Source organism: Camelus ferus, chromosome 22 (genome assembly GCF_009834535.1).
Source record: "Camelus ferus isolate YT-003-E chromosome 22, BCGSAC_Cfer_1.0, whole genome shotgun sequence".
NCBI lineage: Eukaryota > Metazoa > Chordata > Mammalia > Artiodactyla > Camelidae > Camelus > Camelus ferus.
Genome location: NC_045717.1, coordinates 2818425 through 2845772, shown reverse-complemented (window position 1 = coordinate 2845772; position 27348 = coordinate 2818425). Strand labels below are relative to the sequence as shown.

General features: G+C 57.3%; 3 protein-coding genes across 18 annotated transcripts in view; all 3 read right to left on the bottom strand.

Moving 5' to 3' along the window:
* Window positions 1-3673: 3673 nt before the first annotated feature.
* On the bottom strand, window positions 3674-8331 carry DOK3 (docking protein 3). Its single transcript, XM_032464972.1, has 6 exons — window positions 8156-8331; window positions 7899-8010; window positions 6642-6947; window positions 4900-4999; window positions 4617-4789; window positions 3674-4535 (listed from the first exon to the last, which is right to left on the bottom strand). Exons 2-6 carry the CDS (start codon window positions 7962-7964, stop codon window positions 3885-3887), a joined length of 1296 nt encoding a protein of 431 aa, XP_032320863.1. The 5' UTR covers window positions 7965-8010; window positions 8156-8331; the 3' UTR covers window positions 3674-3884.
* Window positions 8332-9919: 1588 nt separating this feature from the next.
* Window positions 9920-15251, bottom strand: DDX41 (DEAD-box helicase 41). The gene is made up of 17 exons (XM_006175748.3): window positions 15151-15251; window positions 14960-15067; window positions 14543-14702; window positions 14388-14462; window positions 14200-14260; window positions 13936-14072; window positions 13441-13513; window positions 13171-13324; window positions 12958-13094; window positions 11976-12138; window positions 11683-11814; window positions 11331-11402; window positions 11131-11227; window positions 10838-10987; window positions 10682-10753; window positions 10456-10566; window positions 9920-10279 (listed from the first exon to the last, which is right to left on the bottom strand). Exons 1-17 carry the CDS (start codon window positions 15175-15177, stop codon window positions 10143-10145), a joined length of 1866 nt encoding a protein of 621 aa, XP_006175810.2. The 5' UTR covers window positions 15178-15251; the 3' UTR covers window positions 9920-10142.
* A 2385-nt stretch (window positions 15252-17636) lies between these two features.
* The window catches only part of FAM193B (family with sequence similarity 193 member B), a 30507-nt gene continuing 20795 nt past the window's right edge, over window positions 17637-27348 (bottom strand). For 11 of the 16 annotated variants that reach the window (XM_032464953.1, XM_032464960.1, XM_032464952.1 and 8 more), the window contains 5 exons: window positions 21001-22024; window positions 20775-20850; window positions 20532-20684; window positions 19860-19957; window positions 17637-18021 (listed from right to left, as the gene is read on the bottom strand). In XM_032464953.1, the coding sequence (XP_032320844.1) occupies window positions 19861-19957; window positions 20532-20684; window positions 20775-20850; window positions 21001-22024 (1350 nt within the window). In that variant the 3' untranslated portion in view covers window positions 17637-18021; window position 19860. The remainder of the gene's footprint in view (window positions 18022-19859; window positions 19958-20531; window positions 20685-20774; window positions 20851-21000; window positions 22025-27348) is intronic. The other 5 variants (XM_032464962.1, XM_032464961.1, XM_032464955.1 and 2 more) reach the window with 2 other exon arrangements.

Sequence of the window (27348 nt, the reverse complement as noted above, 5' to 3'; positions counted from 1 at the left end):
CGCTGACCTCCTCACCGTTCCTCCAACACAGCAAGTGTAGTCCTACCTCAGGGTCTTTGCACTTGCGGGGCTCCTGCTGCTTGAAACACATTCTCCCAGATATTTTAAACAACAGGCTCTCATCGCGTTCAGGGTTGCCTCCTCCTTCCTTGATCAGCCTACCTAAAACAGAGGCTGCCGGCCATCTCACCGCATCCTGTGCTGGTCCTTTATCCTGCTTTATTTTTCCTCACAGCACTTACCACCATTTGACATTATATTAAGTGTTTGTTTCTTCATGGCTTTTTGGCCCCATTAGAACGTCAGTCCTATGAGAGCAGGGGCATGTCTGACTTGTCCACCATTTCCCCAGTGCCTGCACACAGTGGATCTGAGTGAACAGATAAAGGACGGACTGAGAAAGTGAAGCAGCAAATGAGCAAAGGAAGAAGGAGCAGCCTGGAGCTCCTGGCAGTCCTCCAGCAGAGAAGACCCCAGGGGGCCCATTCCTTGGCCTGGATGGAGCCTCCAGAGCTCCCTGCACAGGCAGTCCCTGGGTAGGAACAGGCATTGGGCTAAGACACAGTGCCCCCTGGTGGTCAGGACACCTGCAGCTGCAGGCTGGGTCCCTAGAATTTTCCAAAGACTTTCTCTTCCATGGTCTGGTTGGAACTTCACAAAATTTGCCATTTTGCGGCAAACAAAAAGGCTTAGATTTGTGAGGAAAAAAACCAAGCCAGACTGGGGACCCAGAGTCCTGGATTCTAGTTCTGGCCAAGACCCTGACTCCCTGGGTAACCTCCAGAGATTTACGGAGCTGGCAAGCACTGGCTTGCCACTGTGGGGCTGAGGGGTCCTTGCTGTAGGCACCCTGAAGGAAACTCCTGTCCTTAGCTTGCTCTGTGGCAGGCAGCCTGATCAGGGAAAGACCTTACTTGTCAGAAGGATCTTCCATAAGTGGGGCTGAAATCTACCTCCCCGTGGCTCCAGCATCTTTCCAGGCTTCATCTTCTGTGGCCACAGACAACCTGGGACAGCACTGCACAGTACTCCTTCCCCACAATCTTCCTTCACACATTACATTCAGAGATGCTTTTGAGACATCTAGAAGTCTAGTGTGCAGCTGGATTCTTAAATCTAGAGCTTGGGAGAGATCTATATTGAAGCTATACCTATAGGAGTTGGCAGCATTTAGATGGGCCGTGAGACCTGGAGACCACCCTGGGTTACGTAGGACCGTGGTGCTCAACCTTGGGTGCCCACGACAATCACCCGGGGAACTGAAAAGAGTGGTGCCCAGGGCCCACGTTGGCTGATGAAATTCAAGCCACTGAGTGTGGGCCCAGGTATGGGCATTTTTTAAAGGCTCCCAAATGATTCCATGGGCAGCTAGGGTTGAGCAACACTGTCTGACGCCAGAACTCTGGCAGAGGAAATGCCGAGTCTGGGAAGGAGAGACCAGCAAGGAAGAGGAAAACCAAGTGAAGACCAAGTTTCAAGGAGGGGTATGGAATGCTGCTGAGAAGCTGGGGATCCCAGGTCACAAAGGGGGTCTAGGTTGCTTTGTTTTGGGGAACAAGGAGATAGGTGACCCTGATGAGAGTGATGTAATGGAGTCATGGGGACCACCAGGAGACAGGAGTTGGTGTAAGGGAGATGGGAGATGAGAAAGTAGAAATGAGAGTAATCAACTCTTTTGAGGAGTTTTGCTGTGAAGAGGAACAGAGAAATGGGGAGGTGGGTGAAGGAGGAGAGATCAGGGTAGGTTTCCTTTAAAGACGTGAAATTATGGAGTATGTTTGTGTGTGGCTGGAAATGATGATATTGGTGAAGGAATTAACAGGAGGACACAGCTCAGTTTGCCAAGCTGTGGGGAGGTGAGAGGAGGTGGGAACAGACACTGTTCTGCTGTAGGGCAGGAGGGAGATGGTACAAATGTGGGTGCTCTTGTAGACGAGGTGGTGGGAAGCCAATGGTGTTCACTTCTGTTGGCTGCCTCTTCGCAAGTAAAAATACAAGGTGAGAATGGTCAGGGCTGGAGGGAAGAAGATATGAGGGTCTGGGGGAGGATAAAAGCAGCCACTTTGGAATGCAGGATCTCTGGGCAGCGTGGAGAGCCGACCTGTTTGAGGTTTGAGATCACATTGTTAAAGAGACTGCCATCTACTTGGTTATGTGAATTTCTCCTGCCTTGACACGGAAGACAGCTGGGTTCACCTGAGGCTGAGGACTTTGCCCGACAAATCGGATGAAAGTAGAGGAGAAGGGGAGGGGCTGATTCCATTGGTGGAGTGCAGACTCCAAGTTGGACAGGGATGGAGTCGTGGGGCTGGGGTAGTGCAGATGGAAAGGGGTTGCTGTAGGTCGATGCGGCTGGATAGGAGCCATATGGGCGAGACTAGAGGAAGTGGGCTGGAAGGAGAGAAGGAGGTAGCCAGAGGCACACACTTGAAATAAGATTGCATCACTGCCAAGTGACGATAGGGTGTCATTGTCATAAAGATAACATTCAGGATGTGCCAACAGTGTGGGCAGCTGAGGCGGAGCTGAGGTCAAGCAGCCAGGAGGCCAGGTCCTTGGGGGCATGATGCTTGTGTGCATGGAGGCCCAGGGATGGTGACAGGAGCAGCATAAGGGAGGATAGTAAGGCAGGCACTAAAGTCTTCAGGAGACTCGTTATCTCCCTCTGGAATGTGGGCTCTTTGAGAACAGGACTGCAGCTATCTTGAACATGGCCACGTCCCCAGGGCCTGGCACAGAGTAGGTATGCGATAAACTCAGATGAGGGGGGAGGGTATAGCTCAGGGGTAGAGGGCATGCCTAGCATGCATGAGGTCCTGGGTTCAGTCCCCCGTACCTCCATCAGTAAATAAATGAATAAACAAATAAGTAAGTAAACCTAATTACCTACCTCCACAAAAAAATAATAAAATAAAATAAAATCGTAAAATTAAAAAACAAAACTCGAATGAATGCATGCCTGGTATGTAATTTGGTCTTTATCCTTGAAAGTTAAGATGGAGACTGAGGGCTAGTTCTCCCCAGAAATGTCTGTGCATTTCTGAGTCTCAGCGGGGAGTATTTAGGGTGTGCAGGTCTTTGAAGTCCCTTCCACTTGCCCCTCCCTCACCCCAACTCCTCCCCAGCTAGGGCTTTCCGGCCCCTCCAAATCAGCCTCCACGCTGTTTCGCTAGTCTGGCTGCATCCCTCCGTGAGGATGAGACCAAGCTCACTGTTGGATGGTCAGGCCTCTTATGCTGGGCCAACCCTTTCCTCAGCCCCTTGTAGCCCTCTGGTCTATGATCTTCCTTCCTCTATGCACCCACCGTGCCTACCCTCAGCTTGGAAAGCCCTGGGGCTCACTGGCAGCCTGGTGAAGCTCTGCCTGCCCTTCACACTCAATTCAGAGGGCACCTCTCCCATCAGCAAGCCTCATTTCTCCCTCTACCCAGTTATCAGAGTCACCTTTGCTGCACAGGACCACATGGATCTATAATTATCTGCACCCCACCCACCTGTTCAAGTGGACTCGAGCCTACTGGTGGCAGAAGTCAGGTCCAGGTCATATGTATCCCTGGAACCCAGCACAGGGCCCTGGTGTTTGCTGCCACGCCTGTGACTGAGCGTCTGTGTGGACCCGTGGGCGCCACTGCCAGGAGCCCTACTAAGGAGGAATGGGCTGTGGCACACGAGGTGGGCTGAGAGGGGAACTAAAGGGCTTTATTATTAGCAGATCTGTACACTATACACTGGGGGGCTGGCAGGGCACTTGAGGGGTCCTCCCCAGGCAGCCGGCCTTGTCCCCCCAGGCCAGAGTGGCTGTGGGGGTGTGTCCGCAGATGTCCACGGTTTTCGCGCCCTCTTGTTCCAGGGAGAGCGCCTTCGTCTCCTCCCGCTGCCACGGGTCAGGGTCTGTCGCAGGGGGCCGGGCCCTTCCTCCGCTCCCGGCTCAGCAGCGTCACCAGCTTGGCTTTGAAGCCCGTGTGGGAGCCGGGGCAGGCGGAGCCCCCCGCCTCGTCGCTGTCGCCGTTGTCGGCCAGCTCCAGCTCCAGCAGCCGCCGGTACTGGGCCTCCAGGCTGCTGTCGCAGGCCGGGCCGGGCCAGCTCAGGTCCTGGCTGTTGTGGTAGATGGGGCTGGCCGGCGGGCCGGCGGCCTCCAGCAGGCGCAGGTTCTCGTACAGGTGCTCGGCGGCGCCCGCGGGCACGCTGGCCCGCTTGCACACCGAGGCGTAGAGCACCGGCTCGGCGGGGGCCGCGGGGCTCAGCAGCGGCGGCAGGCTCTGGGGCCCCGCGTCGGCCGCGCCAGCCCTCCGGGGGCCTGGCGCCTGGGGCCCCGGCGGCGCCTCGCGCAGCTCTCCCGGCGGCTCCAGCGAGGGCAGGGAGGTGGCCCGCGGCAGGGGGCAGGGCCGGGGCCGCGCTGGATCGGACAGGCGCTCCCGCTGGCGGGCGATCGCCGTGGCCACGGCCCCGCACAGGTCGCGGGCGCGGGGGCTGCTGAAGGCGAAGAGGCCCTCGCCCGAGGCGCAGCGGCGGCCGGCTTCGAAGGAGAACACGTCCTGGGCGCGGGCGGCACGGGGTGTCAGGGGCTGAGGGACCGGGCACCCCGCCCCCCGCCCCCTGCCCGGGCGGGACCTCACCTTGTCAGAGCCGAACTTGCGCAGGAAGCGGTAGGGCCAGGTGTAGAGGGCCTGGGGGCTCGCGGGCTCGCTCAGCTGGATGGCGTCCTGGCCCAGCAGCAGGAGGTAGGGCCCCTTGAGCTGGCAGCGGGCCGCAGCCTCTGTCCTCTGCACCACCACCGGGAACTCGCCCACTGCAGGCAGGGGGCCGTGAGGGCAGCAAGCGCAGTCCCCTGGGTCCCCCGAAAGATCCCAGCCCTGGGTGTGCCGGGGCTGAGGCTGCCCCTGTACCTCCCAGACTCACCTTCCTTCCAGGAGGAGTAGATGGAGTTCTCCTCCATGGGGACCGGGCCCCTCTTGGGAGCTTCGGCCTCCCCTGATCCTGAGGAGGACTCCCCTGTGCCCTGGGGATGAGACCAGGTCAGAGGTTTGAGCCCCTCCACTCCTCTTCCCACATTCTTTCCCTGGGGTCCATAACCCAGGACTCTGTGACAAGCAAGGGACCTAGGTGCCAGTCCCAGTTTTGCCCTTGACACACTGCACCCCCCAAGCACACCTCTGAGCCTGTTTCCCCACCTGCAGTCCCCACCGACTCCCCCTTAAGGGTGCTGAGAGCTGTAAAGCAGAGCGCAACCAAGGGGCTGTCTCCCACTGTCCTTGAAGTTGGCCAGGGCCGGGGCTGGCTTGTGTGTGTCCCTGACAGCAGGAGTTTCAGGGTGGGACCCATGAGTGAATGGCCACTTGTTCCTCCCCCAGGCCTCTTTCCCCATCTCCCCGCCACATCCCACAGGCTCTGGCCCTGCACATCTCCACCACGACCACCTTGGCCCACGGTACCATGGCCAGGGTCAAATGCAACGGCTTCCTCACCAGTCTCCTTGCTCTTGTTTATTTCCTTTTTTTTTCCTTTTAATTATAAGAATTGTGGTAAAATACACAACATAAAATTTATCATTTTAACCATTTTAAAGTGGTTAAATTTAGAACTTTTTCATCACTCTAAATGGAAACACTGTACCATTAACTCTGACTCCCCATTCCTTTGGCCCCCAGCTCCCAAAAACCACTTAGTTGCTTTCTGCTGCTATGGGTTTGTCTGTTCTGCATATTTCATGTAAGTGGAATCATACAATGTGTGGCCTTTAGTGTCTGGCTTTTGTGACTCTGTTTCCGAGGTCCATACATGTTGTAGCATGTATCAATGCTTCATTCCTTTTTATGACCAAGTAATGTTCCGTTGTATGGATAGACCACATTAAGTTTATCCATTCATCAGCTGATGGACATTTGGGTTCTTTGCATCCTTGAGCTATTGTGAATAATGCTGCCCTGAAGATTTTCATAGAAGTTTTTTCTGAACATCTGTTTCATTTCTCTTGGGTATATGCCTAGGAGTGGAATTGCTGGGTCATATGGTAACTGTATGTTTAATTTTTGAGGAACCGCCACTCATTTCCTTTTGGTTCATCACAGACCCTGTGAAGCTTTAAAACTCTCAGTCTCTGGGTCTAACTCCCCAAAGGCTTCTCTCACTGAGAATAAAACCCCCAACTCCACAAGTAGCCCAGGGCAACTTCAGCTGGCTCCCACCAAACTCTCCACAGTTGCCTCCTCCCAGGCCCCCTCCCACTCTGTACCCTCCAGCCACACTGGCCTTTCTGCCCCTTGAACACCAAGCTCTTCCCGGCCTCAGGGCCCTTGCGCATGCTGCTGCTCTGTTCAGGAGACCCTCTCAGATCTGTGTCTGGTGGGTTATTTGTCCTTGGGATTCAGGTGCACTGTCCTCTCCTGAGACACCTCCCTGGACCATCCTGTGTAACGTCCTTCCACTCACTCCTGGTCTCCCCCAGCCTCTCATTTTCTCCATAGCACCCGTGACCATCCGAGATTTGTTCTATGGGCTACTGGGCTGTTTCCCAGGCTTGTAGATGCTTGGCAGGTACTTGCTGAGTGGTGGGATGTGAATTAACATGGAGATGAACAAGACGGGGTGAGGTGGTGTCCCTGGCTGGCCCTGGATGCCCTGCCCACCCGCCCTGTGCTCACCGGGAAGGCCAGCTGGCAGATGGAGCCTATCCATGCCTGGCGGTGCTGTGCGGCCAGCAGGTGGCTTCGCTCTGTGGTGGTGAGCAGGAAGGCACCAGTGTCCCGGGGGCAGCTCTCACCGTCGGCGGGCAGCACGGACACGCAGTCAGCCAGGCGGATGACCCTCCGCTCCCCGCGCCGGCCAGGCCCTGCAGATCTGTCACCCGCTGGCCCCTGGCCACCATCCCGGACCTCCCAGCTCTCCAGCCGTGCCACGCCTGATGGGCCTCCTGCATAAAGCAGACCCCACACCTTCCGCCAGGACTTCTGCAGGAGATGAAGATGTGGGAGATGACCCTCAGGTGATAGTTTTCCTGCAGCTCAGCCCAGCACAAGCTACTCAGCAAACACTCCTGGCCACCCAGGCTGGCCTCTGCCTCCCTCAGCTCCTCAGGCCACAGAGGATGTCTTGTCAGAGCCAGCCCGGCAGGGGGAAGAGTCTGTGCTTGGGGTCAGTTACCTCTGGGTTCAGATCCACCCCACGCTTTCCTAACTGTGACTCCCATAAGCTCTAGTGTCCCCATTTCGGAAAAGGTCATGAAAACATGAGTCTGGGGCTTCTCCTGGGGAAAGTCTGCAAAGTATCTAGTGGCTGGAGCAGACCACCTGACACTGCTGTTATGGGGGTGGCCCCTCCCCCTGCAAAGAAAAGGTCACTTGGGCCATGGGACAAGGGCTGGGGTGGGAGGGAGGCCTTCGTCTCATGATGGCAAGGAAGGAAACATGCAAATAGTGCCGAGCAAAGGAAACAGACGGTTTATCTGCCTGGGCAGCAGCTGCAGCTGAGCCGTGGGTGTGCAGGGCCTGCTGCGCCGGGACCGGGCTGGGAGGAGCCAAACCCTGCAGGATGGGGGTCCACCTCCGGGGGCTCCTCCAGCTTAGCCCTCAGCCCTCTCGAGGGGCCTCAGTGCCCCTAGCAGATGGAGTGGAAGGCTGCTGGATTAACCAGCCTCTCGGCTCTGCCCTGCCCCAAGGGTTGCCTTCTTAGACCCTCCCTGGTCTTGGCTTCCCCATCTGTAAATGAAGCAGACTCTCAAAAAGGCCCACTCAGCCCAATTCGCTCAGGCTAAGAACTGGTTCTGTTCCACTATCCTACCCATGACTTTGACCCCACCCCCCGCCTCCCTCCCCCATGCCCCTGGGTCCTGCTAGGCTGTTCTAGGCTGGAGCAGCGGCCCGGACCTGACTAGGCGGCTGCCTGGCAGCCAGGGTCCCCACCTTGCCAAACTTGACGTGCTGCTGGTAGAGGATGCCGTCCTTGACGGGGGTCTCCAGAAGTTCCATAGCCACAGCCGGGCCCCAAGGCCACCACTCCAAGGGCCTGAGGAGACTGGTGACAGGCCGAGGGGAACTCCTCACACTTCCCCTTCTGGCCACTTCCCCCTCCCTCTGTCCAGAGAGGCAGCTGGGGCTGGGGGGAGGGGAGCCCTGTCTTCAGTAAAGGAGCTAGGATGGGGGTGGTGGACATCACTTACTTCTTCCTGGGGGTTCCAGCTGGCCCGAGGTGCCCACTAGTGCCTGGCAGGGGCCTCAGACCACCTGAGGGCAGATGACCCGTGCCTGCCCAGTCAGCTGGGTGTGAACATCTGACCACAGGCTGGCTCCCGAGTCATGAGCGCTGACCCCTCCCCCTCCTGTGGCAGCTGTGTACCCTAGGGCCAGGCAGCCCCACAGCCCTGCCGCCGCCCCAGGGCCTTGCTCTAGCCAGACCCGCAAACTCCTCGCTCTCCCACTTGGAGTCCTGGTTGTTCTGCTTATCTTCATCCCAGAAGTAGTTCTAATGTTCACTTGTTCCTCTTCATCTTCATAGTCCCTGTCTGTTGCCAGCATCTCAGCTTTGCACCGCAGCCCTACCTGGGCCCAGGCGGCCCTCTCCTCCAACCCCACACCAGCCCATCTCTCCACTTCCTAAACCTTTCCTGGCTCCCAATGCCCTTGAGTCTACAGTCTAGCTTGGACTCCTTAGCCCAGCACTCAAGGTGCCGAGTATTCTGGTCTCCACATCCCCCAGCCCAGCCCAGCCCTTCCAGGGCACCTCACCACTGTGCTGCTCAGGGCACTGGGCCCTCTTCCTCCAGGAGGCCTCCCTTGACTGCCCCATGTTGTCTGAGAGCACAAAGGCCCCCGTCCGCGTGGTGCAGCCCCAGGCATGTGAGTGGTGCGTGTGGGTGGCGCACACCCAGCGGGGACCCCTGGAGAGCTCACATGTTCTTTTTAAGCTTTTTTTTGCTGGGGACTTACTTTTTGCCCATGCCTTGCTAGAGTTCAGTATCGAGGCTATGTGTGTGGATTTGAATTCTGGGGACAGCCTCATGTCATCCACTCAGTGCCACCTCTGGGAGCGAACATGTAATCAGGCTGAGGAATACTGTTTGGAGGTCACATATGGGGTGTAAGATTCTCCAAGGGTTGTCCACCCAGCTTTATGACCGCCGTGGCTCAGCTGCCTCGGACATCATGTCCTTTGCGTTCTTACTGACATTTCAACAATGAGGAAATCAAGGCTCAGAAGCATTAAGTAACTTGCCCACGGCCACACACTGAGTGACAAACACGGCTTGAGCAACTGCTGTCCTGTGGGATAAGCCAGTGCTCTCTGCCTGCCCCTTGCCAGACGGTGAAATCCCAGCCCACTGGCCAGCAGTCTCGTGGCTGCCGCCCACGTTTATTCACAGCTGGACAGTCCATCCGCCTCAGCTGGGAGCTTCCCAGTGGGCCTCTGCCTAGCTCGCCTAGGTTGGGAGCTCAGCAGATGGCTGGGTACAGAGTGGGGTCAGTGGGTGCTCGTGGCCTGGGTGACAGTCCTGTGGCATCTGCTGCCCTCTCAGCAAATGGAGCAGAGTGCTCCTACTGGGAGCCTGGGTTAGCAGGTGGCCTGAGACAGGAAGTCGTCTCCCACGGGGCCCCAGGAGAAGCCCCAGGAGCTGACACGCTGACAGGAAGAGGGAGGCTGTGGCAGAGCTGGAGGTTGTAACAGCCAACCAGAAAGACCAGAAAACCCAACCGACCATTTCCCCTTCGTTCCCCAATGTGGTCCCTCCCTGAGTCATAAATCCAGGTGGCCTAGAGGAGATGCCCTAAGCCCCCAGAGCGGGGCCCCAGTTAGGCAGCTCTTTCTGCAGCCGAGTACGGGCAGGCTGAGTGCTGGCAGCGGTGGTGGGAGACGCCAAGGCCCTGCCTCGGGGGTCAGAGGCTGAACCTGCCCAGGAAGCAGGGGGCAGGCGAGGCGAAACGGAGACTGAGATCAGAGAGGCTTGTGCTTTAATGGTAGCTGGGGTAAAGGGGGGCAAAAATAGTAATTCTGGGGGGCATGGGGAGCAGGCAGCCAGGTCCAGCCTGGCCCAACCCAGGCCAGCTGGGCCAAGGATGCTGGCTTCTTGCCCACGGGGCTGGTGTGTGTGGGAGGCAGCTGGAGCCCCAAGGACGGAGGCCCCATGAAGAGGAGGCGGGATGACAGACGGCTCAGAAATCCATGGAGCTGTGGGCCAGGTAGTCCTTGCGGCCGATGTTGCTAACCTGCTTTGTCTGCATAGCCTCGAGTTTGGGGCAGTCGGTGATCCGATGGCCCAGGCCCCCGCAGAAGGCACAGCCACGCTCTCCTGGGGGCATGTGGAGTGGGGTGGGGAGGGAGGGTCAGCACGCTGAGGGGGCCAGGCTCCATGCCCCAGACCTCGGCCTCCCGTCAGACCTCCAGTCCACTGAGTGGTGGTGTGGACTCGTTTCGTGAGGTTCCCATCCTGCCCTCACTGAACCAGTGTCTCCCACCCCGCCTCACCTCCGATGTCCAGCATGGACTCGTCCCCGCAGTGCAGCACCTGCAACACAGGTGGAACCTTCTGCTTGGCCTCCAGCAGCAGGGCTTTGAGGTCCATCAGCACTGACTCGTCTGTGGGGGCAGCGGGGAACCATGAAGTCCAACCCTGGGCCCTGTAGCCAGGACCCAGGTGGTCACAGGTAGAGGACCCGGCAGATGGCTGAGGCAGCCCTGGTGGCAGACTCACCGCAGGCCTTGTTGATGAAGGTGGTGGCGATGCCTGTGTTCCCTGAGCGCCCAGTGCGGCCGATTCGATGCACTGCAGAGAGAGGGAACAGAGCCTCTGGCCAACTGCCCAGGGCTGGGGCCTAGCCCGCGCCCCCTGCCCCCACAAGCCCCGCACCGTAGTTCTCGATCTCCTCAGGCATATCATAATTGATGACGTGCTGGATGGCGGGGAAGTCCAGGCCCTTGGAGGCTACATCTGTGGCCACTAGGACATCCTTTTTGCCCTCCCGGAATGCCTCTATGGCCTTGGTCCGTTCCTCCTGGTCTGGGAAGGGTCAGGCAGGAGCTGTTAGAGTGATAGCAGGAGTCTGGGGAGGAGTGGCAGGCCAGCCCGGCAGGGGAAGGGAGAAGATGAGGGGCTGCTTTGGCAGCGGGGTCCATTCACGCCTGTGCAGGCACCACCCTGACCTTTGCCCCCATGGATGGCCACGGCCTCGACCCCCTTGAGTAGCAGGTACTCGTGGATGGCGTCCACATCTGCCTTCTTCTCTGCAAAGATGAGCACCTGTCCGGAAAGGCCACCTCCTGTCACGGGGACTGACCGCTGGGTGCCCCTGCTAACCTCCCCCAGCACGCTGCCCTGGGCCAGCCTGGCTGGAGGCACTCACGGGTGGCGGTGTCTTCTGCAGGCACTCCAGCAGGTACACCATCTTGGCTTCCTCCTTCACGTATTCCACTTCCTGCCACCACCAGGATCAGGTCAGGCGGTCGTGAGAACAGGCTCACCAGCCGTGACCCTGCCCCAGAGGACAGGCCCCCCAGTCCCGGCTAGGTGACCAGAAGCTTCTTGTCAAGGGTTGGGCACCATAAGACGGCATCCTGCTACAGGCCAGGCCTGTGAATGGAACCACTAGTGCCCACAAGGTGGCCCTCCCCGATCCTGGCTCCAATCAGCCTCAAGGGAGCCTGGCCAGACCCAGCCCTCCCAGGTGAGACTGCCCACGGGGAGTGTTTGCCCACCTGGATGACATCCAGGCTGGCAGCTCCTGCTCGCCCCACGTTGATCGTGACAGGCTTTACCAGGGCGCTCTTGGCAAAGTTCTGAATCTTCTTAGGCATGGTGGCACTGAAAAGTAGGGTCTGTCGCTGGCCCTGGGGAAGAACAGGGCTGGGACTGAGGGCACGTGGGGGCCGGGGAGGCTGAGCAGCTGGGACAGCGGGTGGGCAGTGCAGGGCCTCAGGGCCCCCCAGAGTAGAACGTGGTATGCAGGAGTAGGGTGGCAGGAGTGTCCTGGCCACTTGCGGAAGGGCACCTTGAAATAGGAGAAGATGGTACGGATGTCACCCTCGAAGCCCATGTCGATCATGCGGTCAGCCTCGTCCAGGGCCAAATAACGACAGATGTCCAGGCTGACCATTTTCTTCTGCAGCAGATCCATGAGGCGCCCAGGGGTGGCCACCATCATGTGAACGCCACTGGGGACCGAGGAGAGATCCTGAGGTCGAGGCCACCTGCTCAGTCCTACCTAGAGGCCATCACTCTACCCCTTTCTGCCCTCCAGCTTCCTTCCTGTCTCTCACCTGTCCCTCCTTGTCACTGCCACCACCTTGCCCTGTGGACAGCACACAGCTCTCCTGGAGGGCACTGCAGCATTCTCGACTACTGCTCTGTTCCACAGCTCTTCCCCAGCCAAGTGGTCACCTCTGCCTGGCATACCCTTCCCCTTTCTCCCAGGCCCCTCCTCTCGCCCCCAAGAGGGCTGTCCTGCATCTTCACAGAGGCCTCAGCCTGTGCTCCTGCCCCCCTTTGGAGGACTCAATGGGCTCACTCTCCTGGTACACTGAATTCGTCTTTCCCGTGTCTACATCCTCTCTCAGACTGGCAATGCCTATGAAACAGGGCCTGGGTTTGGTCTGTCCATGACCCTAGACACCCAGTGATGTCTGTCGGGGACCATACTGTGTGGAAAGAGCACAGGTCCAGCCTCCTGGATGGACCACAATGAAGAATCCTGACCTTCCTGGACACCCGGGGCCCCCCACCTCTGTGCCTTCTCCCTGGAACACCCTGACCCCTTGACTTCCCAGATGCTCCTGTTCCATCTGCAGTGTTTCCACAGTAACTTACTACATCTCTCGTTCCCACCCTAGCTGACATCCCCACTAGACTGGGAATTCCTTGAGGGCTGGACTACAGGAGGCTTTGACAAAGGTCTGTCAAATAGCTAGAGCAAAGGGTTTTTAGCTTGTCTCGGGACTTTGGGGAGACCCCTGCTTGGGGGTGCCTGTACTCACTGTCGGATGGTCTCCATCTGCTCTTTGACAGACATGCCCCCGATGCAGAGCGCACAGCGCAGGAGCGGCGAGCTGTCCTCCTGTAGTAGGCGGCAGTAATACTCCAGGATGCCGTGTGTCTGCCGGGCCAGCTCCCGCTGCAGGGACGGGAGCAGTGGCTGGCACCAGAAGGTGGCTCCATTGTGCCCTGCCCTCCAGGCCAGCCTATCTTACCGAGGGGCAGATAATGAGTCCATAGGGCCCTTCACGCTTAGAGAAAGGTAGCCTCTTCTCCTGTTCCAGGCAGAACATGATGACAGGCAAAGTGAACACCAGCGTCTTGCCTGAACCCGTGAAGGCAATGCCTATCATGTCACGGCCCGACAAACTGTTGACAGAAGACAGGCTTGAGGGTCAGGTTCTGCGGAATACAGGGACCACTTCTCATGGAGCACCCGCTCCTCCCGTCACCACCCTCCTCAGGGCCGCCAGCTTCACACTCACATGGTGGGAATGCCCTGGATCTGAATGGGGGTCGGGTGGTGGATGCCTTTCTTCTTCAGGCCTCTCAGGATGGCTATAGAAAAAAACCCTGGCATCATCGTTATGTCTCACAGATACTTTATCAGGACCCCAAGGCCTATAAAATTGGCACTATGCCCCTCTGGTTACAAATGAAACTGAGACCCCGAGAAAGAGAGAAGGACAGACAGACTTGTCCAAGGCTTCTAGGCAAAGTGGAGGCAGGATTCACACCCAGGTCTGCTTAAAGCCATTGTCACTTGCCCACTAAAGCTCCCTAATGGCAGAGATTAGTAAAGATCACAGTTGCAGCAACTGAAAGAGGAGCATTAAAAATACCCAGTCTCAAATCCCTCCATCCCCACTGGTGAGGGCCAGTGCTGCAGGAGGGGCCAGTGCTGGGTTTGAGAGGGGCTAGAAGGCAACTTCACAGATGTCCACCATTAAAGTGTGGTGCGGCTCCCAGTTCCCAGGTACCTGCAGGAAATTTCATTTCCTTGAAGCTCTTGATGGGTGGGGGGATACCATCTCCCTCTACCAAGATGTGGTACTTCCTCCGTACACGCTCATGCCGCTCTTCAGACATGCTCAGGACGTAACGGGGGGGTGTCCAACTGTGGGTGGGTGGTAAGGGTCAAAACAGCCCCCCGGCATAGCTGGCTTTGTGGTATCCCTGCCAATCTCAGCCACATACTGTCCAAAGTGATGGTGACTGACCTTCCACAGACTGGTAGGACGTACCTAGTTTTGATCGGGTCATCGTATGTGATTCCCTTAGCCATCTCCTTCACTGACATCAAGGCTGAGGAGAAAGATGTGGCTCAGTGCTGCTCCTGCTCCCCTGAAGCCAGGCCCCTCGAGATATAGCATGCCTGCGGTCGGGGGAGGAGGCTCAGGCCATCTGCTCTCTGCCCTGGCTACAACCATACCTCGACCCTCAGCCACACTCTCCAGGATTTTCTCCTCTTCCTTCAGCTGCTTCTCCTTGGCAGACTCCTTGCGGGCTGACAAAAGCAGCAGCAGGTGTCAGAGAGACACCATAGCAGAACACCAAGCTGAGCCTCCCGCCTGCTGCCCAGCCCACCTTCAGCCTTCTCTTTGAGGTGCTGGTGCTGATCCAGGAGGCTGACGTTGGACTGAGGGCCCAGCGGGATGTCGTCCTCATCTCCCCGGGGCTCGCTGCCGCTGTCCTGCTGCTCCTCCTCCGCAGCTCCCTTGCGCCTTCGCTGCAGCAGCTTCTGGAGCTGAGGTTTCACCAGCGCCCCTCAGGGCCGAGCCCAAAGAGTGGGGCATCGGGTCTAGGGGCCTGAGTCAGGACCCTGGCTTTTGGGAGAGAATTCTGTGCCCCGAGGCGCAGAGTTGCCCCACCCCTCAGATCAGGTCGCCAGGTCCTCGCCTGCCATGCACTGACACCTCACTCCGCAGGCTGGGGGCCACCCCCCATCCAGCCGCCAACCCCCCATCTCCTGCGCTCATTCGTCCCCCGACCCGGGGCCCTTACTAGCAGTTGTCGGCGCTGTCGCAGCGGCACGTAGGGCACGTAGTCCTCATCATCATCCTCTGCCTCGGAGCGGCTTCCGGCGGCAGTCGCCTCGTCGATGCGAGCCCGCTACAGATACACACAAGTTAAGCCCGGACCCCGCCGCCTTCGCCGTCGCTCGCCACCCTCGCGGACCCCAGCCTCGTTCCCACCTTCCGCTCGGGTTCGGAGTCCTCCATCCTTTGCTGCACGCATGCGCGCCCGGCAAAACCCCGCCTCACCTTTGAGTGAGGTCCAATCAGATGTGAAGAAGCGGACGTCGGCGCCTAGCAACGACCTCAGAACGCCGGATCGCGCAGAGGGACAAACTTCCTCCAAGTCCCGGTCTTGAGCCGCAGAGTCCCGGCCTCTGTGGGTGGCTATGCGGCCGTTGCCAGGGCTGAGGGCAAAAGCGCCAGCCAAGGCATTGTGGGAAGCTGGAGGATCTGAAGCCTGCGCCAAAGGCTCAAACCAACCCGGGTCGGAGCGTGGAGACCGCTGATCCCAAAAAGGGTAGCTTGCCGGGTGCCCAGCCTCGTCCAGGGCGTGACGTCACCTGGCTCGCCCCCGCCGGAGGACACTGCGCCCCCTTGCGACCGAGCCAGCTCCGGTCCCATCCCGCCCCTATTAACCGCAGCGGCCACTGAGTGGGGGCTGGCTTGGGGCACACCGCTGCTCTGATTGGTGTGCTCTCATCTGTGTTCGGAGTGGTGAGAGATAAACAAAATACGGCTGGTTTTTAACTGAGGGACTGTACATACGTTTGTAATTATTGTATATGGTGTAATTATTGTAAATGCTGTAATAGAGCTCAAGAGAGTGAGTAGGGAACTAGAGGCTTAGAGGACATCTGGATCTGAACCTCCAGGGAAGCGTGGACTCTCAGAGCTGGGAGTGGAGGAGCGGAAGAGGCTTCCCGATAGGGGATTCAGCAGGAGTGAAGTTCGGGCCATGTGCAAGTTCCTCGGGGAACATATTCCTCAGGGAACAAAGAGATCACGTGGCCCGCGTGGGGTGGGTGTAGTCAGAGCTAAGGCTGGAAAGACAGACCCAGAGCATGCAGGGCTCTAAGTAATTTCAGCTTCACTGAGGACTTTTAAAGAGGAGTGATGGGTCTGTGCTGTTCTTTTCTTCCTTGGTGTATTTAATATGAGTAGGTGCTGGGCATTGTGCACAGTGCTGAAGCAGATAAAAACTGAGCAAGACATGAACGTGGCTGGTGAGGAGCTTACAGATTAGGTGAAGAGGCAGAAGCATATATAAATTGGTCTTGAGGTTAAGAAGAAAACTCAAGACATACAAGGTACCACTTTTGGAATTAGCACAAAGGCAGGGCCGACTGATTCTCATAGTAAAAGTGGCTTCTCAGCTGGGATGTGAAGGATAAGGTGGAATTCATGAAGGAAGGGTTATCTGGGAAGGGGGAAATACGTGAGCAAGTCAAGAGTCCTGAGGGTGCCAAGCCTAGCTGGAGATTCAGGTGTGGCTGCAGTGTGCCAGAGGCAGGGGCCAGGCTTGGAGGGCCCTGAATGTCATTCATAGAAGTCTTCGTAGGTAAAGCGACTGCTTGATCAGACTTGCAGTTCTCCAGTGATGAAGCAGAACTTTAGATAGTTGTGACAATTCAACTGCAGGGCAGGAGCCTTGTGCAAGTGTTGAAGGGAGAGAGGAACACAGGTAATAAATATACAGACATTTCACAGGGAAGTGTCCACATTTCCTTGGGGACTGGGAAAGGTCAGGGACCAGGAATTGTGAGCCTGTGGTCAATTTCACCTCTTTACAAGCAGCAGCTGGTACTGCCAGCCCAGTGTGGGGGGCTTCAACCTGGGGGGGAAGGAGGGAGTGGTTTCTGATCCTGCTCCCAGTACCCCACAAAAGACTCTGAGTGACTGGCCACTGCCACTGTTGCTCCCCACATGAGCGCAAGGTAAGAGCAGGTTTTAGTAAAGAAAATGCCATTGGAGATGAGGATTTGAGACAAAAGTGTGTGTGAAGCATTTTTAGCAAACCTATCATATTAAAATCTGAATTCACAAACCAGATCCATGGTGGGGAAAGGCGGATGAGGCAGTTTGCTTTACTTTACAGAAGGGTTCATTACTCTCTTAACTCTTAAGTACTTAGATTACATGTCCATTCCCATTGGAAAATCAGATCAAATTTATAAAAACTCCATTCACAGCTTCCCCTGACAACTCCAATCATCCAGACTATGGGTGCATGCAGTGCATAATGGCATCAAGCCTTCCCCCAACACCTTCTCGCGTCACTGCACAGAGACCAAGTCCCACCCCTCATCTTGTAGGGAGGGAAACTGAGACACAGTGTGGGGAAGGGGCTGCTCAGGGGTTCCATACCAGGGTCCTCCCAACAGGAGGAAAGGGCACAGACGCTGCTGTCACGCAGGCCTATGCTCTAATCGTCGTTGGCCAGGCTGAGCTCAGCAGAGTGACTTTCCTGTCTTAGCTTTAGTTTCCTCTGTAAAATGGGAGAACAGTCCCCCTTAGCACGGCTGCAAGAATTAAAGAGAAAAGATGCCAGCCTGTTGACACGTAGTACGTGCTCAAGACAGTTAAATGACTGAGGCTGACTCCAGTGCTTCTGAGTGCCTCCCTCACCCTCACCCCCGATCCAAACAAGCAAAGCACCGACACACTGACTGTGTCCAAATGTTGCTTTATCTTTCGGCAGGAAAGATCTTCACAGTATCAAAAGTAAAGAATTGAGAAAAAAAAAAGTAAAATAAAAAACCAAACACAAAGAGCAGTGTTGGGCCAGCAGTACCATCAGCCCCCAAGCCCACAGGCCAGCCCAGCCCCCGGGGCTCTCAAGTGTGGAGGCCGCGTAGCACCAGGAAGCGCTCTGCAAAGGTCCTGAGGGGCCCCAGCACGTGTGGCATCCGTTCAGCTTTTGGTTGGTCCGAGATGGCAGGGACTGGGGAAGTCTCGGGCAGGTGGGTGGGGATGTGGAGGAGAAAACTGTAGACCTTCAGCTGGCAGTCGGGGTCTCAGAACACCCTGAAGAAGCTCATCTGGCAGAGGCTGAGAAAACAGAGGGCACGGCTACATGGTGAGCAATGGTCCCACCCCGGGCCTCCCTGCGCTGGCTCTGGGTTTCCACATGGAGGCAGGAACAGCGACCTGCTCTTTTTGTTCCCCGGGATGAAAACACTGAACAGATTTTCTCCATCACGTCCAGCAGACGATGAAGGTTAAGACCCAGTTGGGGGACGGAGCCCTGGTCCCAGTGAACATTGTCGTAAATTGCAAGGAATGTGGGAACAATCCTAGAGGAGCCCATGACCCTCTGCTGCAGCACATCTCCCAGACCAGGATGGAGGAAGAGCCCAGCCTCTGGCATGTGCTCGCCTGGTGACAGACAGTGGAGACTTCACCTATGCACTCAGACTGCTGCCTCAGGCTCCAGGTACAGAGCCCGGGGTGGGTCCCAAGGCTGGGCCAGCACTGCTCTCTCATGCACCCGAGGCTCACAGTCACACTGTGAGGAGGGTAGAAAAGGTCGAAGGAGAGCACTTATTGGTGGGGAGCATCCCTTATCTTAGGAAAGAGATTAACCGAGAGCGAGTGGGGAGAAAATGGCTGCGAGGTTTCCTAGATGACGGGGCACTGCACTGTGGGAGGAGGGGCAACAGATCAAAGTGTGTGGGGTCCCTGTAACTTCTGGTTCCTGTGGAGCTGAAGAAGAAAGGCAAGAAGGCACCCTGGCCTTGGCGGAAGCTCCTGCGGGCAGGGACATCTCGGTCTGACAAAGCATCAGGGAGCTCAGGCCCACAGGGCAGAGGAGCTGAGGTGAGTCTAAGGACAGTCCTGACTCGGGGGTAGCACAAGGGAGCCACAGGGAGCCACAGGGAGCCTAGCCCTGAAGGCTGCCCCTGGGAAGCTGAGGCCAGTGCCAAGGCGGGGCCAGGGGAGATCTTGACCCAAAAGGGGACTGGGGGACTCCGCCAAGGGTCCAGGAAGTCTGTTGCCCTGGCACTGGAGAGAGGAGGAAGTGAGGATACCTCCTGGGGGTGGGGTCTGGGAGGGGGTCCCTGAGCTCAACCTCAGCCCACCTGCCCCAGCTTCCTATCGCTTTAAGGGCAGTTGTGTGGATGCCAGCCAGAATAAGAAAAGGCCTGACCCCAGGGACGTAGCTTAGTGCTGAGTGTGGCACTGCACAGCCATTAAGCCCCAAGCCCAGGACCAAGGCCAGCAAGCCAGCTTTCTCCTCTGCCCTCAGTTCTCAGCCCACCACCTACTACCTTCAGCCCAGAACACCATCTGATACATCAGTATTTCACAGAGAGGACTCCTGCAGGTGGCTGGGAGGGGAGGCCAGGGCCCCGCTGGCAGCCAAGCTCTTTCTTCTTCCAGGACGCAGCGTTGCTACCTACTTCCTCCTGGAACCCGTCCTGTTTGGGGAGCGGGCCCACCAACTCCTTCACGCCTAAATGACCTCCAAGGCCTTGGTCTAGCTTGGCTGCCCTCTCGCTGCTCCCTCAACGTTGGCCCCTTTTTGTATGGCTGTAGCTGGGAAGCACCCTGGTAGTTTGTATGGCGGAGCCAGGCCAGGCCAAGTGAGATTCAACCCTGAGGCTGATCATGTCAGGGGTGGGGGCAGCCCTCTGAAGCCCACGGCCACCTGGGCACTTTGGGAGGCAGCTGGTAAGGAAAGTAGAGGCCCGGCGGTGACACCCCAGGGGACAGCAGTGCAGAAGGACCCTACAGGAACACAGGAAGTGGGGGCTCTCAGGAGAAGAGGTAGGGCCTGCCAAGCCCCAGTCCAACTCCCTGTGCCCCAGAGCATGAAATGGCCCAGCAGGGGCACAGAAAGTGGCAAGAGTGTGGGAAAGAAGGGCTGCACGCAACACAGTCTATACCTCACTGAGCTGTGCTGGGAGTGGTTTTCTTGAGGCTGAAGTTGGTCCAGTTCACAGCAACCTTCTGACGTGTCTGCTTTGCAGAATCCAAACAGAACCTGTTGGGTTTGGCAGATGCCAGGGAAGCACAATCAGAGGTTCCCTCCCCTCCCTGCTGGTCCCTCTTCTAGACCCATGTGTCCTGGTCACTAAAGAAAACAGGTCAGCTCTGCACAACCTCTCTGGCTCCCGGGTGTTGGCATGGGGACTTCCTGGATGAGGCATCTACAGGCCCAGGGAACAGTGTGTGAAGAGTGACACTGCCTCAGGACACAGCCTCCTCCCCCAGAATTTAACTCTAGCTGTACTGGGATGCCTTCTGTTCCCCACGGACAACGTGATTCTTTTGCTCTCAAACCCTGTATGTGCTGGCCCCACTGTCATGAACGCCCTTTCCATTTTACCTGGCTCCCTCATTCCTCTTCCTCAGGTTTCAGCTGGCTGCCGCCTCTCCTGGGAGGGCTGCCCTGACCACCGCCAGGCCCTAGCCCTGTGCCCTTACTCCTCTAAGGACACTCACTCATCACTGGACTGTATGTTTGTGGCTCTCCCCCCATTTGGACAGACTGTGTTTTACTGCCTCTGCCCCTAGAGCTCAGCCCAGGCAGAGCAGAGGAAGTGCGGGTGATAAACCTGGAGAAAGCCCTGGTTCTTGGGGCCTGACACGCCTCCTGCTTTCCGTCCCTTGTACTTTCCCAGGTGACCTGTCCTGCGGGATCATCTCGGCTGCCTGCGTTGCAGCACACAGGCTGGTGGGAGAGCCGGGTGGGTCTGGAGCAGCTCTCCCTGCAAGGGCACAGGGCTGAGGGTGAGGCCTTGGTGTGGGTGGGTCCTGGCGCCCACCGTGAGTGGCACAGCGGGCGGCCCCACACCTACCTCTTGAAGTACTCCACCTCCCGGTCGGTCTCATCCATCTCCACCCCGTCCACGTCCTTGGGCAGGAACACATCGTCTAGGAAGACACAGCCAGGAGGGCTCAGGGCGCACAGCCAGGCCCCTGGGGTCACGCTCTCAGGGCGGTGCTGCTCACCCGTGAGGACTGCCCTCCGCCCCGTGGCCTGGCTGGGTGGGGGAGCAGTTGCTCGGTTCCTGGCGCACTCACCCCAGGAGGAGGCTGGCTTCTCCTGCTTGTGGCGGCTGCGGCGGCTCCGGCCCTTGCCCTGCGGCAAGCTCTGCGGCCTTGCTGGGCCCGGGGGCTGCACAGACTCCTGCTCCCGAGGCCGAGCTTTGGCCTCGCCTGGCCAGTTTCGCCAGGAGCTGCCCTTCTCCTTGTCAGCTTTGGGGCTGCCAGCCCAGCCTGGTCCTGGTCGGGTCCCCCGGTTCCCCTCTCCAGCCTCGGCACAGGTGCCCACTTTGGGAGGCTCTGGGGCCTTGCCTGGCTGCCTGGGGTTGGGGATCTGGCCCTTGCCACTGGGAGCCTCCAGGCAGGCTGGGGACTGGGGCGCTGGGCTCACTTCACTCTTCTTGGCCTGACTGCCCTGTCTCTTGCCCTTCCGCGGCTTCCCACCTGAGGCCACTGGCTCAGGCAGCTCCTGCTTGCAACTGGGGACCTCCTTGGGGCTTGGCTCCTCAGAGCTGGGGTGTCCTGGCTTGGGTGTCTTGACCCAGATCACCCGGGACAGGCTGGGCACAGTGTTGAGTCTCCTTACTAGCCCATTCTCAGGGGTGATTCCGGGAGGGGGGCCCCTCACCTCCATCCACGGTGGGTGAGGACTTCTCATTTCTGCCCACGGTGGGGCCGGCTCGCCTGGAGCTTGTAACATGTGGTTCTGAGGGGAGCCCAAAGTCAAAGGGGACAGGTCAAGGTTGATGTCAGGCCGTTGCTCTGAGGAGCCATTGAGGTTTGAGGGGGGCAGACCTGGGGGCTCGGGCTCAGCGGCCCCCTCCTTAGAGAAGCCATCGCTGTCCATGCTGAGCTCACACACACTGAGGCTGGCGCGGATGGAGTCCTTGACAGTGTTCTTGATCTCCTGTAAACGGCTGCTCAGAAAGTTGTTGACCCGATCCAGCTCCCGGTCGGGCCACTCCAAGAGCCTCTCCCTGGCAGGCCTCAGCTCCCGGCTTCCAGAAACACTACGATTCACCTGCTTTAGAGCTTCTGCTGCCAACTGGGCCTTCTCCTTTTCCTGCCAATACAAGAGGCAGTTTCAGCAGAGGCCAGGCAGCTGCCAGGAACAACGTGACACCTGACATGTCTGCCACAGGCCCAGCTTGGCCACTAACTGGCTAGAGGCAGGGCCTCGCAAGCCTGGCCTGCTTACCCAGCCTGCAGTGGTGCGGATGAACTACAACCAGACAGGCACGTGTCCTGAGGATGGAGGCTGTGACACCTGCACAGGGAGGGACTTTTACAGCTTGTTCACCCAGGGCCCCGGGGCCAGTCCTAAGGCCTGAGCAGCCTGGTCTCACAGGGATAGGAATGCAGCAAACCGACCTTGCCTACCAGGCATATGCTTAAGCAATTCACTCACTGGCTGAGTCCCAGTGGACTCACCCACAACCTGGAGACAGGAACTCTGGAGTGAAGACCAGAGCGGGGAGGCACGTAAGGAAGGCAGCTGCTACAGAGGCCTTCTCTCCAATTCTGCAGGCGGTAGGGGGAAAAGCCATGACGCCATGCAGGTCTTTCAAGAAGGAAGATTAGGGCTGTGAGACTGCCACAGTAGGTCAGACTGCCCTGGGGGGCCAGGAACGTGCATGCCCCCAACGCCGTGTGTAGGCGCTACTGGAGAGGGCCAAGCTCCCACAGGAGGGCCACTCGCTTAGTTGGCCTCAAGTAATCAAGGCCACATGCCTAACGTGTGTCCAATGGCATACAAGGGACAGCCCCAGGGGGCCCCCACAGCAAGCTGTGAAAGCAGCCCCTTTGCCCAAGTAAGGACCAGGAGGCTGGACCCTGCCACTCAGCGCTGACAGAGCCAGACCTGAGAGTGAAATCAAGTCTGTGGGCTTGGGCTCACCCCACCCGTCTGCCTAAACTCAAGGCACCAGGAGGCTGAGGCCTTTAGAGGGAGACAGGAGACAGATGACAAAAGCCAACGGGAACAGGGCAGTGGTGTGCCAGGGACTGGATGAGTTCACCGTTTTATATATTTCCAGATGATCTGGAAATGGAGGGGGAGAAATAGGAAAAGTGGGGCAAGAAAAGAAGGCTTCCTTCCCTTGACCACCTCAGTGTCAACCTAAAGAGGGTGACCGTGTGCCCCAGTGGGCATGCCTTTATTTATTCTCACCTTTTTTTGAATGGTGGCTCCACAACTGACCAGGACCACCACTGTGGGACCTTGGACAAATCACTTATTCTCTCTGAACCTTACCATCTCTATTTGTAAATTTGGGAGAAAAACTATCAACCTCTATACCTTACAGGGTTGCTATGAGGACACCTGACCGAGTGTTATGTCCCTTTCCCCAGGCTCTAATAAGGCTGTGCCTTGGCACTGTGGTGCTCAGGTGAGGAAGAAACTCAGTCTGAACAGCTGTGTGCCGTGAGTTCAAGGTCACAGGCAGAGCTCTGAGGCCATGGGGATGGACAAAGAACTGGAAAGCCCTTCACTTGGCTCCTCTTCTGCACCAGAAGGGCTTTGCTTCTGTTTGTCAAGAACTAAGGTTCCATGGAAGACTTCAACTGCAGAAAAGAGTTTTGCTGCTAAACAAATAAATCTGAGAACTACTAGTGTAGAGGGAGCGATGCAGAACCACGTACAACTTGGTAGAGAAGGAAGGAGAAAGCACAGAAGCACAGGTTCTCTGCTGTGTACCACGAGCCTGGGACTTCCCACGTGTTGTCTCATTTAATCCTCGCAACTGCCCTTGTGTGTCATCATCCTCAATTTACAGGTGAGGAAACTTCACTTTGGAAAGAATAAGGAAATGGCCCAAAGTTACATGCTAGTAAGTGGCAGAGTCGGGACGGCACATCCAGGTGTGATCTGCAGAAATTCCTAAGTTTTTCGATATTGTTTAACAATCATTTCGTGATCTGTGACTGTGGGGCACTGGGCTGGGTTCAGGGAATTCAGCCGTGTACGAGACAGTCTCTGATTGCTGCCCTGAGTCTCCTGGGGGAGACAGACATGCGCACAGGGTGTCTGATTCTGAGTGACAGTGACAAGAGCTACAGGAAAGCACTCAGTGCTCTGGGAACCCAGACTGGGCCATCAGGGAGTGCTTCTCAGAGGAGGCAGTATCTCACTGAGCAATGAAGGGTGAGTGGGATTATTCTGGAAAAGACGAGACAAGTACTTTCTAGATAGAAAGAAGAGCAAGTGAAAAGGCTGGGAAATGGGAACAGGCAAAGTCCTCATGGAATGCAAATGCTCAGAGGGACAGATGGCGTGCAGATTTCTTTGCGGGCGGGGGGAGTGGGCGGGAAGGTCACAGGACAGACAGAGAGAAGCTGACAAGCTGGGCAGGGGCTGGATCCTGAAGAGCCTGCAGGCCATGCTAGAGCCTGGATTTGATCCTCAGGGCAACATTCAGCCACTGAGGGCTTTTAAAGCAGTGGCAGTAGGGTGGAGAGAAGTGGGCTGCGTGAGCAACTTGGAAGGTGGTACGGCCAGAAGCCCCGGTGACGGGTGGGGAGGGAGAATGAGATGAGTCGTGGAAACATGGATAAGCGCTGCTGGCACCACGCTGACCCCGCGCTCGCTCTGCGGAGCCTTTCTGTGTGTCACTCCACTCCATTCTCGCCACAACCTGGAGAGACGTTCTACTGTTATTCTCATTTTATGGAGGAAGAAACTGAGGCTTAGAGGTTAAGTGATTTGCCCAAGGTCATACAGCAAGTACGGCAGAGCTGGGTTTCCAGCTGGGGTCCAATTCCAAGGCCCACTGCTCTCGATCGCCATGGTGCATTCCTCCCAGGACGGCGCCCAGGGCTCTGGTTCCGGCAACTGGGTGGGTGGTGGTGCCATTCACTAGACAGACAACAGAGAAGGGCGGGCGGGCTCTCTGGAGAAAGGTAACAAGCTCAGTGTGGGATACCCTGAGTCTGAGCAGCTGCAGGACGTCTGTGAGGAAGGCCCAGCAGCAGCAGGGGACGTCACTGTTATGTGCAGACAGGAGAGAGGTGGGCGAAACGGACCAGGAGGCAACACTACCCGGATGGCTCTCTCCCCGGGAGATGCCCTCGAGTGGGAGGGCCGGGCAGAGGGTGAGGAGCTCACAAGGGAGACAGAGGAAAGGGCAGAGGGGAAGTGAGAAACGAAGAACACAGCCTCCCCACTGCCCCGACCTGGCTGAGGTCAGAGGGGTCAAAAAAACAATGTCTGGAAAGGAGAAGGAACACAAGATGTGAGATGTTGCCTCGTGGAAAATAAGGTGGAACAGGAGAGCCTGATTTGGCAACAAAGAAGTCACTGGTGGCTCTGTGGAGGGTGGGGGTGGAAACAATTTGCAGTGAGCTGACGGGAGGAGAAAGACAGTGAACCCGTATGGCGTTCTCCCGGGATGAGAGGAAAGAGACTGGGGTAGGGAGAGGGGTCCTGCGCTCAGAGAACAGTTGGCTTTCAGAAAAGAGAGAGTACTGGGTCCAGTGAAATGCTGATGGGAAGCCGCCCAGAGGAGAGGCTGGAGCACACGGCAGGACGCCGGTGTTAGACTGAGGAGGCAGGAAAAGGCGAACTCTTCCCTCATGACAAGAAAGACGTGCAGGTGAGGTGTAAGACGCTGAGAGAGTGCCTCTCCACCAGGCTTTTAGTCCTTGTTGAAACAGGAAGTGAAGTGATCTGCCGGAAGATACGCTGGCACTTGGAGAAGAATGGAGGTCTGACAAAGGGGCTGTGGGGAGTGGAAGTGAAGAAGGGCTGGAAGACCAGAGAGCTGCACGGTGGGGGCTCAGGCAGGCGGGAGGCCAGCTGGCCTTTGATCTGGTGCCTTCCTCGAGGTGCTGACGGGGAGAGACGGGGTTGAACCTGGGAATGCGGTTTTTCTGAGCGGGTGTAATGGAAGGGGAACAGGGTGAGAAACTGAGCACTGGTAGGAGAGTGAGGGAAGGATGGTCAAGGGACCTCAACTGGCCTGGGAAGGGAAGGAGGACAGGTGACAGTCTTTGGCGAACAAACAGGAGTGGTGGTGGGAGGTTGTAAATGATAGAGCCAGGGGTCAGTTTCAAAGGTGCAGAGGACGTGAGGGAGAGAGTCATGATTTGGAAAGACACTCAGCTTTAGCTGTCTCCCCAGGTGGGTGGGTGGTTCCTGGTGGAAGCTGTATTTCTGGTGGACAGCCAGACTGTAGATAAATCAGGGAGGTGGAGGAGGGGCACTGGGGAGGCGGCTGATGCATACACAGACAACGACCACACTCGCTTGTTACATGACATTGGAACGGTCTGCTTTCGTGTTGTATCCTGGCCTCCAGACGGAGCAGGGCAGACAGCAGCTGTGTGGAAGTTCTGGCCAAGTGAGAACGATACATGGCAGGAGGGAGATGTGGGAGGTGCAGCTGTAGCAGAGCAGAAGCAGTTACCTGAGGAAGACTGCGCGCAAGGAAACGTCTGAGCTGGGCTTGGAAGGGGGTTGTCAGGAGGACAAGGAGGTGACTGAGATGGAGAAAAGACATCCAGGCACAGAAATTTACAGAAAAGCACACGAGGCCTGGGAACTGCAAAGTGTGCTCACTGGGACCCAACTGGGAACCACAGCCTTAGGAGGCCAGGAAAGGCTGGAGAGACCACTGCTGTCCACCGCACATTTCTGGCCAGGCAACGCTGGATGGGAGATGGAAAATGCTGATCATTTTCTGAAGGCAGTAGTGGGACCCTTTGGTTCACTATTTCAGGCTTCAGGAAGGGAATCCTGGCTTGTCCTTTGGGCTGGATAAAGATGGAGAATCACTGCTGCTTTCCAGAGCACCAGGGCTGTTTGACCACCCGGGACCTGGAGCTAGCTGACTGTCAAACTCTCTTTGGCCGCTGAGCTCCTGAGTGTGGCACTGTGTAGATGTAGCTGAGGCCAGGCAGGCCAAGAGGTAATGAGGCGGCAGGGGATGAGCCATCAAGCCTGAGTATAGCTTGCCTGGTTCTCTCCTCAGCCCTCTGGGAGGAGCTCACTCAGCCCTCAGGCTGGGTCATTCCCCTGGCTTCAATTACACCTCCATGCTGGCAACTCCCAGCCCCACACCTCCATCTCCACTCAGATATCTCACGAGACTCTCCAAGCCAATGTGCCCCAGCTGAATTCCCAGTCTTCTGCCAATCCCATCCTTGTTCAGGACCAGCCATGCCATCCTGCCAGTCACCCTAGCAAACACTTGAGACAGACATATCCCCGACCCCGTCATCTTGTCCTGCAATCAGGTGACCAGAGCCTGTCTTGCTGCTTCCTCTGAAAATCCATCTCTCTTGCTCCAGCCCGACTATCAATCATCTCTCCCCTGGCTTTTGGTTTTCTAGCCTGGAGTAGCACCCCTCCAGGCTACCTTCCAGACTGTCACACAGTAATCTTGGAAT

Excerpts from the sequence above, each read along its gene's own strand:
- DOK3 (XM_032464972.1), bottom strand. The coding sequence starts at position 7,964 with ATGGAACTTCTGGAGACCCCCGTCAAGGACGGCATCCTCTACCAGCAG. Across the intron at positions 4,790-4,899 it reads CTACTCCTCCTGGAAGGAAG|TGGGCGAGTTCCCGGTGGTG; the intron begins GTGAGTCTGGGA and ends CCCTGCCTGCAG. Across the intron at positions 4,536-4,616 it reads GCAAGTTCGGCTCTGACAAG|GACGTGTTCTCCTTCGAAGC; the intron begins GTGAGGTCCCGC and ends GCCCGCGCCCAG.
- DDX41 (XM_006175748.3), bottom strand. The coding sequence starts at position 15,177 with ATGGAGGACTCCGAACCCGAGCGGAAG. Across the intron at positions 11,403-11,682 it reads CCAGCCTGGATGTCATCCAG|GAAGTGGAATACGTGAAGGA; the intron begins GTGGGCAAACAC and ends TGGTGGTGGCAG. Across the intron at positions 10,567-10,681 it reads CTTCATCAACAAGGCCTGCG|ACGAGTCAGTGCTGATGGAC; the intron begins GTGAGTCTGCCA and ends CTGCCCCCACAG.